Genomic DNA, 9,551 nt, shown 5'->3' with positions numbered 1-9,551 from the left:
CAGAGGGAACAACTCGGGGAAGGCGAGTGTCCGCGTTCGTCACTCTTTGACAAATGAAAAAGTCGAGCGGGTCGAGGCAGGGATCCGAACTCCAGCGGGTCGGACGGACAGATTCTTCCCCAAATGCAAAGTGCGTCGCCCGCCCGCTCCGTCCGAGAACCAGAGAACCGTCCGTGCGACCGCGGCCGGCGGAGACCCAGCCCAGCGCCTAGAATTCCACCCTCAGCGCTTTATCTCGCTCGCCAGCGCTGTCCTGGGTTAACCTGAGAGAAATCCTTGAGACTCCCCTTTCTGGCCTTCGGGGAGCCCGGCCCGGAGGACCGGACACTCGGCTCCGCGGGGCAGGCCCGGGCCAGGAAAGCCCAACGGGGCAGAGAGCGTGATGCTGGGGGGTTCCAGAAAGGCGTCCTGTCGGGGGAGGGGGGGCCCTAGAGCTGGGGCCTGAGGACGAGTTGGTCCGATGCAGGGATTCCGAGGAGGGAACGGCGGGAGGCAAGGATGGGGTAGGGGAGAAACAGAGTTCTGGGCACACAGGTAGGCATCTTCCTAGGAATTTGGACAAGGTTTGGCCGGGGCCGGGGCGTGGGCTCCCCGGAACTCGTCCCTCTCCGCCCCTGAGTTGTTCTTGCTCCGCCTAAAGCTGCGGAGTGGCCGGATGTTAAATACGGGGCTCGCACCCTCGCCTCCGTGTGATTCCCACGGCCCTGGGCCAAGCCCGGTTCTTCCTCCCACCCTCCATTTCCGGTGTCTGGGATACCCGCGCTTCCTTGGGTCCTAAAAATTCGGTCTAATGTTGCCGGGGGAACGCCATTTCGCTGCACCCCCGCGTGTGGCCTCCCCCCGCCTCTTTCCCTGTCGCCAGCCAATAGGAACGGAGATCTTCAGTGGGTGGGCCGTACGCCTCCTGAGGGGCCCAATGACGATCGAGCGTCTCTCAGCGCTCCACCAGTCACGCCGCGGAGTGGGCGGGTCCTCCTGCCAGGACTAGAAGCCACCCAGGCAGAGCGGGTAGGCGGGTCGCTGGTTGTGAATCCATGTGGCGGGGGTTGTGGAGCCTAGTAGCCCGGGGCGCACGTGGGCCTCGCAGGTGGGGCGATACAGGAAACGGGTGTGACAGCGTGGGGGTGCCTGCTTGGGCTCCGAACCCTTTCCCTGGGGTCTGTGGGCCCGGTTCCCTGCGGCAGGATCACCTTTCGCATTTTTCCAAGCCCCAATCCGTTCATCCCCCTGCCGCAGAGCCGACATCTGGGTCACCTGTTGTCCTCAGAGTACCCGTTCGGGTCACATTCTAACACCAGCCTCCGCCCCCTCACAATGTATCCATCCCCCTGTCGCAGGCCCACATCTGGGTCACCCTCTGGCCTCGGGCGCCCCTCTGCCCATCCCCCAGCCGCAGAGCCTCCCCCGGGGCATCTCCCCACTCCCTGTCCACCTGCTCTCTGTCCACCTGCTTTCTGCCAAAGAGCCTCCCAGAGGCACTGATCTCCTCCTCTGCAGTCCCAGGTCGTGCACGCGCCAGGGCAGCGGCGCCCCGGTCCCCGGGGCCGGGGCCACCATCTTCGCGCTGAGCTCCGGGCAAGGCCGCTGCGGCATCGCGGTGATCCGGACCAGCGGCCCCGCCAGCGGCCACGCCCTCCGGAGCCTCACGGCGCCCCGGGACTTGCCCCCGGCTCGCAGCGCCTGCCTGCGCCTGCTCAGCCATCCCCATTCCGGGGAGCCGTTGGACCGCGCGCTGGTGCTCTGGTTCCCAGGTGAGGGGCTCCAGATCCCGAACCTGCTGTAGCTCTCCTGACCCAGTTTCCACACACACACACCCGCCCGGCGTTTGCCTGGCCGCACTCCTCGACTCCCATCTCGCCACACCAGGTCCCCAAAGTTTCACGGGTGAGGACTGCGCGGAATTCCACGTGCATGGAGGCTCGGCGGTGGTGAGTGGCGTCCTGCAGGCCCTGGGTGAGTCTGCAGCCTTGGGCTCGAAGTCTGGCTCTGCCAGGGGACCCCGTGGGGGCCAGGGAGCTCAGGACCCAGTACCTTCCCTCAGGCAGTGTGCCAGGGCTGCGGCCGGCCGAGGCCGGTGAGTTCACCAGGCGGGCATTCGCTCACGGAAAGCTGAGCCTGACCGAGGTGGAGGGGCTGGCGGATCTAATTCATGCAGAAACCGAGGCGCAGCGGCGACAGGCACTGAGGCAGCTGGACGGGGAACTGGGCCACCTCTGCCATGGCTGGGCCAAGACTCTCACCAAGGCAAGCCCCCTCTGCACCCATTCTCCTCTTAGAGACCCCACCTGCCATTCTGTGTGTGAGAACTTCCTGTGCCTGAGCCTCCAGTCTGGTCCCTTAGGTCAGGCTGGACCTGGGTTCTTGAACGACCACACCTCCACCTCCCTCCCTACACCCCTCCCCCAGGCTCTGGCTCATGTGGAGGCCTATATCGATTTTGGTGAGGATGACAACCTGGAGGAGGGTGTCCTCGAGCGAGGTGAGTCCTCCTAAGGGTTGGGGACACCTGGCATCTTAGCCCTATGAAGCTCCCACATCCTTTCCCCTCTGCTTTCTTCCATCCACAGCCAACAGCCAAGTGCGGGAGCTGGAGCTGGCGCTGAGCGCACATCTTCGAGATGCCAGGCGCGGGCAGAGGCTTCGTTCAGGAGCGCACATAGTGGTCACAGGCCCCCCCAACGCCGGCAAGAGCAGCCTGGTGAACCTACTCAGTGCGTGGGAGGCGGGCGGAGGCGGGGCCTAGTGTCGGGGGCGGGGCAGGGAACTGGGGTGGTGCTCAGGTATGAGGGAGGGTCCTCGAGGATGGAAGCGCAGTCTAGCCGGGAGGTGGAGCCTGGGGGAGGGGCTCCGTCGCCTCCGCCCCGCCCCCTTGGTGATCACCTCTACTCCCCACTCCATCCTAGGCCGGAAGCCTGTGTCCATAGTGTCGCCGGAGCCGGGGACCACCCGCGACGTGCTGGAGACCCCTGTGGACCTGGCTGGGTTCCCCGCGCTGCTGAGCGACACGGCGGGGTTGCGGGAGGGCGCGGGGCCGGTGGAGCAGGAGGGCGTGCGGCGCGCCCGCCAGAGGTAGGCCTGCAGGGTGGTGGGATGGGGAGACAGAGCCCTTCCGTTCCCGTTTCTCCTTGCTGCATTTATTTTGGGTCCTTCTCAAATCACGAAAGGCTGCTAAGCTCCCTCGATCGGGGACTCTGATATGGGGAGAACAACTGTTAAAATTAAGCCTCTGGGACGCCTGGGTGGCTCAGCCGTTGAGCCTCTGCCTTTGGCTCAGGTCGTGATCCAGGAGTCCGGGGAGTCCCGCATCGGGCCAGGGGTCTACTTCTCCCTCTGCCCGTGTCTCTGCCTCTCTCTGGGTGTCTCTCGTGAATAAATAAATAAAATCTTTTTAAAAAGAATTAAAAAATAAATGAAATTCAGCCTCTGCTCCTGCTCCCCTCTTGCCCCGCCCCACATACTACACCCCGCCCCGCCCTCACCTACCCGGCCCTTCCGCCCTCCTCAATCTTCATGCCCTTAATTACTCAACTCTGGGGTCAATGCCCGGTTGGTTCTCCCTGTTCCCCCAGGCTGGAGCAGGCTGATCTCATTCTGGCCGTGTTAGATGCTACGGACCTGGCCTCTCCGACCAGCTGCAGCTTCCTGGACACCGTTGTCGTACCCGCGGGAGCTGGGAGCCCCAGTGAGAACAGCCAGCGCCTCCTGCTGGTGCTGAACAAATCGGACTTACTGCCTCGAGGGGGCCCAGACCTCAGTCCCCACCTGCCTCCGCATCTGCTGCTGTCTTGCTTGACCGGAGAGGGATTGGACGGCCTCCTGGAGGCGCTGAGGAAGGAGCTGGCTGAAGTGTGAGCCGCCCTCCGCCCCGTGCCCCTCCGCCGGTCCCTCCGCCCGTCCCTGCCCCGCAGCCTGCCTCAGCCCGCCTTCAAGTCAGGGCTGAGCCACTGGCCTTGGATGCCTACCTGCCCCCAGGCTCGTTTTCTGTACCTACAGAGTGCAAGTGAGCATCCCCCTTCCAGTGGTAGTTGTGAAAGGTGAGAAAGACTGCATGGTTTGTCCCTTGCAGGTGTGGGGACCCGTCTACAGGCCCACCACTTCTGACGCGGGCAAGGCACCAGCATCATCTCCAGGGCTGCCTGGATGCTCTCAGCCACTACAAGCAGACAAAAGACCTAGCCCTGGCTGCTGAGGCACTGCGACTCGCCCGCGGCCACCTGGCCCGCATCACCGGTGGAGGGGACACTGAGGAGATCCTGGACATCATCTTCCGGGACTTCTGTGTGGGCAAGTGAGAGGACCACTGAAGCTCTCAGCCAGAAGCCCTGAGGCATGTGGGCACAGCTTAGGCCAAGTGAGAATTTCATCCCATGGGGAAAGACCTTGTCCCCAGAATGATGAGCAAAGCGGCTGCCTTCAGAAGTGGTGAGCTCCCTGTTGCTGGCAGTAAGTAAGCTATAGCCAGCCACATTCCCTTGTGGGGACATGCTAGGGGTTCAAGCCCTGGATGGAACTGAACGGAGGTCCCTTTGGGTGTCCGATGCTGGAGGGAGTAGGAGTGGATGGTTGGATGGGGGTGGGGTCTTTGGGAGGGCCTTTGTTTTGTAGTTCTTAATTTATTTTGCAAATACCAAAGGAACAGACAAAATTCAGGTGATTCAGAAATGCCTAAACATGGCAATCTCCCTCCCATCCCTTGGGGGGTCACAGCTTAACTTGTGTACTTCCAGGATTGATTTTCTCTGCTCTTTTACATACTTGTGTACACACCTATAAAATATGTTTTGTCGGGCACCTGGGTGGCTCAGTGATTGAGCATCTGCCTTGGGCTCAGGTCGTGATCCCTGGGTCCTGGGATGGAGTTCTGTATCAGGCTCCCCGCAGGGAGCCTGCTTGTCCCTCTGCCTGTATCTCTGCCTCTCTCTGGATGTCTCTCCTGAATAAATAAACAAAATCTTTAAAAATATATATGTTTTGTCTTATATTTTGTACATAAGTTGTGTATTGCTCTGCAAGTTGTCATTCTCTTTTTTAGTATTAATCTTGAAGCTTTGCCTCTTAATATTTAAAAGAGCCTTGCAAGATCCCGGGTCCCAATGCCCTCCAAGCTTATGCATTCATTCCCTCCGTAACTATCAAGCACCTGCTGTGTGCTAGAACTACACGCATGATTTTATTGGGTTTTCATAACACCACAACACAAAGAGTATTTTCTTTTAGTTTTACAGATGGGGAAACTAATGCTCAGAGACTTAGTTACTTGCTGGACATCCCCACCTTTGGGATTTGCACATAGGTTTGTTTGGACTTCCGGTTTGAGTTTGCTGCAGGCCTTCTGTGCAACAGGTTGAGTGCAGGATGCTGGGGACACAGAGGGGACCGATTGTCACAGGTGCTGCCCCTGCCCACGTTAGAAACCTGTTTCCTTATGGTGAGATCTGATGGCTGCCGTGTGAGCTTCTGATGAGGAGGAGACCTCCTTGCTCAGGTACATGAGGGCAGGCTGCCTTGCAGAGGTGCCATTGGTACTGACAGCCGAATGGTGAGAAGGAAACCAGATGGAGGACGTTGATGACAGTATCCCAGGCAGAGGGCACAGCATGTGCAAAGGTCCTGAGGTGGGAGCCTCATACTCTGTTCAAGGAACAGTGAGGTGGCCAGTATGGCTGAAGTAATGAGTGAGGGGGAGAGAGGAGGGAGATGAGTGGAGGAAGAGAGGGAGCATCTGATTGATAGGACTTTGATTTTTTTTTAATCCTTTCCTTTATTAAGTTTTTAAATTTAGTTCCAGTATAGTTAACATACTGTGTTATATTAGTTTCAGGTATACAATGTAGTGATTCAACACTTCTTTTTTTTTCTTTAAAGATTTTATTTATTTATTGATGAGAGACACACAGAGAGAGAGGCAGGGACATGCAGAGGGGGGAGCCCAATGTGGGACTCGATCCCAGGACCCTGGGATCACGACCTCAGCCAAAGGCAGATGCTCAACCACTGAGCCACCCGGGTGCCCCTGACTCAACACTTCTATACCGTATGCAGTGCTCATCATGACAAGTGCACCTCTTAATTCCCATCCCCTATTTTACCCATCACCTGCCCACCCACCTCCCCTCTGGTAACCAGCAATGTGTTCTCTGGAGTTCTCTGTTTCTTGCTCTCTCTCTCTCTCTCTTTTCCCTTTGCCTGTTTGTTTTGTTTCTTAAATTCCACATTTGAGTGAAATCGTGTGGTATTTGTCTTTCTCTGACAAATTCGCTTAGCATTATACTCTATAGCTCCAACGGCGTTGTTCTTGCAAATGGCAAGATTTCGTTCTTTTTTGTGGCTGAATAACATTCCATTGTATATATGTAACATCTTCTTTATCCATTCATCTGTTAATGGACACTTGCGCTGCTTCCATGATTTGGCTATTGTAGATAATACTGCTGCGAATGTGGGGGTCCATGTGTCCCTTTGAATTAGTGTTGAGGTCTTGGATTCTGAGACTCACAGGGGCCTGCTATGTTGGTGGCACACCAGCAGAGGGCGCCTTGCTCTAACAAAAGGAGGTCCAGGCAGGGGTTGGGCCCCCCCCCCCCCCCCATCAAAGCTCTGGCCTTCTAAGGACCCTGGGAGACAGGTTTCCACACCACGTGGCAGCAGGTAAATGTTTAACTTTCCTTGCCACGGGTAGAAACAGTCTTAAATAGATTCAGGATCCCTTCCAGAATCAGAGAGTCCTATCTCAGGTGATGGAAGATAGAAGCTCTCAGGTTTTAGGGAACACCTGAGCAAAGGCTGGGAGGTATCCAGGGCCGATAAAGAATATGAAGAGAGTTTTCAGGAAGCATCTAGAATTCCCCACCACCCAACCAAAGCCCACCCCCCACACCCCCCCACCCCGTGTCTTCACGGACTTCATGGCAATCTGTCACTATTGGTTTGTTTTCTTGTTCAGCACCTAGGGCTGCCTGAGTGTGGGGGGCTCAAGGAGGGAAAGGATCACTCGTGGGCTGAGTCCACGAATATTGCTATTATGTCTATTTTTCGGGACTACAAATGATACCCAGAGAAGAGAAACAATGCCATAGGAGGGTGTCCAGATGTCCTCCACGCTGGGAGGGACCAGAGGGCTCCCAGGAGGGGTAAGTGGGGTCTGGGTCAGGAGAGAGAAGTTCTTGGGGCAGGATGCCTGGGCCCCACCCCCCTCTCCCAGGCCCTGGCACACAGCTGGACTGAGGTCCTTGGCTATAGTCCCTTTTTTCCAAGAAGGGTGAGGTGGTTTGTGGGAAGCAGTCATAGGGGTTATTTATAGAGGTCACAGGAAATCCCTAAAGAGTCACAACCTCATCTGCTGGCTGGGCCACAGGGTCAGGGAGGGGGTCTGTGGATTGCTCCCCGACAGGTATTCATTCCCTGCTGCCCTGCTCCTAGGGGAGCCACCAACTTGGGGGAGTCAGAGTTACATGGTAGGTCTGTAGGAAGGGAGGGATGGAGCTGGGGATTCCCCCAGGGGGAGGAAGGGCTATACTTGGGGCAATCGGGAGGGCTGCCTGGAGGTGGTATCTCTGAGGGAGGGCCCTGGAGGAAGAAGAAAAAGGCATTTTAGTCTGAGAGCACAAATTAAGAGATAATCTTTAGAATTAAAGGTCCAGGGCAGGGGCGCCTAGGTGGCTAAATCGGTTAAGCATCTGCCTTTGGCCCAGGTCATGATCCTAGAGTCCTGGGATGAGCCCCATGTCATCTGATCATCTGGCTCCCTGATCAGCAGGGAGTCTATTTCTTCTTCTCTGTCTGCCCTTCCCTCTGCTCCTTCTCTCTCTCTCTCTCTCTCACACACACACTCTCTCTCAAATAAATAAAATCTTTAAAAAAATTTTTATTTATTTATTCATGAGAGACACAGAGAGAAGGCAGAGACAGGCAGAGGGAGAAACAGGCTCCTTGCAGGGAGCCCGATGTGGGACTCGATCCTGGAACTCCAGAATCATGCCCTGAGCCGAAGGGAGATGCTCGGGGCAGCCCAGGTGGCTCAGTAGTTTAGCACCACCTTGAGCCCAGAGCATGATCCTGGAGACCTGGGATCGAGTCCCATGTAGGGCTCCCTGCATGGAGCCTGCTTCTCCCTCTGCCTGTGTCTCAGCCTCTCTCTCTCTGTCTCTCATGAATAAATAAGTAAAATCTTAAAAAAAAAAAAAAAAAAAAGATCCAGGGCTGCTATAGTCAAGAACTTCCCTGGAAGTGGGAGTGGGGGTCGGGGACAGGGACCCAAGAGAGCTGACGAACCGGACTTTGTTCCCAGGGTAATGGGGAGCCACAGAGGATAGAGGGACATGGTCAGATCCCATGATGGAAAGGTGTCCCTGGACCAGCAGGGCTGGGCGTGGGGACCAGCTGGAGGGACGATATCCTGGGATGCTTTGGATGGGAGAGAACGAAAAATCAGGCCCGTGCCCATGTGTCCAGAAAGTTTAGAACGATTATTTCTCAGATGAGAAAATGGAGGCTGAGACCAACTGAGTCAAGATTTAAATCCAGGGATGTCTGGCTCCAGAACCCAAAACTCAGACATCCTGTGGTGGCTGTGACTGGCTGGTGTCATCATCATCTCCAGTCTCCAGCTGCCCAGGCAGTAGGCTTAGGGTCAGGGACGTCCTCACTTCCTTGGGGCCTCCAGACTGGCCTGTCTGGGCGGCCTGGCCTGGCTGACCCCCCTGCCCCGGCTTGGCGGGGCCCCAGCCGAGTGTTTCCTGCAGCAGGCGTCTCTCACCCGAGTTTCCGTATCCAGGAAATATCGCTCCTTTGTCCCTCCTGACTAGCCTGCCTTAAGCGTGGCTTTGCCAGCCCTGGCTCCTTGTGACTCATCCCCCTCCCTGTCTAGGGTCCCGGGGGGTATGGACTGGGAGGGAATCAAGGCTGGGGCAGTGGGGATGGTGGGGGCTGGGGGAGGACAGGAGGGTGGAGGCAGCAAATGACAAGCTGAGATTCTAGAGCACAATTTTTAGGCCGCTTTCCTACTGATGACCATTTGCTTTGTTTCCTGAATTTTTTCTTTTTAGGGATAAAATCCTAGAAATGGGGTTGCTGAGTCAAAGGGTTGATGCACCTTTACTTTAATTAAATGTCACCAAACTAATTTCCAGAAGGGCCGTGATGAGATTTACATTTCTTGGGGTCCTGTAAGAAAATGCCTTTTCTCTACATCTTCACCAGCAGTAGGTACTATGGCTTTTTAAACCTTTTTTTTTTTTTTTTTTACCTCCTGTCTGGTGGGTACCATGGGATTTCCCTGTATTCCTCTAATGTACTTTTTCCTGTTTTCCCCACAAATTTAATGGTTAATCTGTTAAAGCACTCCCCAGCTGGGCCCTGGTGCCCTTTCTGACATCCCATCTTGCCACAAAACAAGACAAAACAAATGGCCTGAGCCAGTAGTGATACTGTTCCTGAAGCCATTTTGGAGAGGAATTCCTCCTACGGTCGTGCCTCAGCAACTCTTGGCAGTACCTGGGGGAAATCTTTGCAAATCTTAGGAAGATGAAGCCACAGATGGATAACTTGTTTTT

General features: G+C 56.2%; 1 protein-coding gene across 1 annotated transcript; it reads left to right on the top strand.

Annotated features, from left to right (window-relative positions):
* Nucleotides 1-986: 986 nt before the first annotated feature.
* GTPBP3 (GTP binding protein 3, mitochondrial) lies at nt 987-4,963 on the top strand. The gene is made up of 9 exons (XM_025989675.2): nt 987-1,087; nt 1,498-1,751; nt 1,867-1,953; nt 2,042-2,244; nt 2,407-2,479; nt 2,568-2,711; nt 2,904-3,069; nt 3,570-3,848; nt 4,067-4,963. Exons 1-9 carry the CDS (start codon nt 1,035-1,037, stop codon nt 4,290-4,292), a joined length of 1,485 nt encoding a protein of 494 aa, XP_025845460.2. The 5' UTR covers nt 987-1,034; the 3' UTR covers nt 4,293-4,963.
* The last annotated feature ends 4,588 nt before the right edge of the window (nt 4,964-9,551 follow it).

Source organism: Vulpes vulpes, chromosome 9, assembly GCF_048418805.1.
Source record: "Vulpes vulpes isolate BD-2025 chromosome 9, VulVul3, whole genome shotgun sequence".
NCBI lineage: Eukaryota > Metazoa > Chordata > Mammalia > Carnivora > Canidae > Vulpes > Vulpes vulpes.
The sequence above is the reverse complement of the archived record's forward strand: the minus strand, read 5'-3'. Positions and strand labels throughout refer to the sequence as shown.

Excerpts from the sequence above, each read along its gene's own strand:
- GTPBP3 (XM_025989675.2), top strand. The coding sequence starts at position 1,035 with ATGTGGCGGGGGTTGTGGAGCCTAGTAGCCCGGGGCGCACGTGGGCCT. Across the intron at positions 1,954-2,041 it reads TGGCGTCCTGCAGGCCCTGG|GCAGTGTGCCAGGGCTGCGG; the intron begins GTGAGTCTGCAG and ends ACCTTCCCTCAG. Across the intron at positions 3,849-4,066 it reads AGGAAGGAGCTGGCTGAAGT|GTGTGGGGACCCGTCTACAG; the intron begins GTGAGCCGCCCT and ends TGTCCCTTGCAG.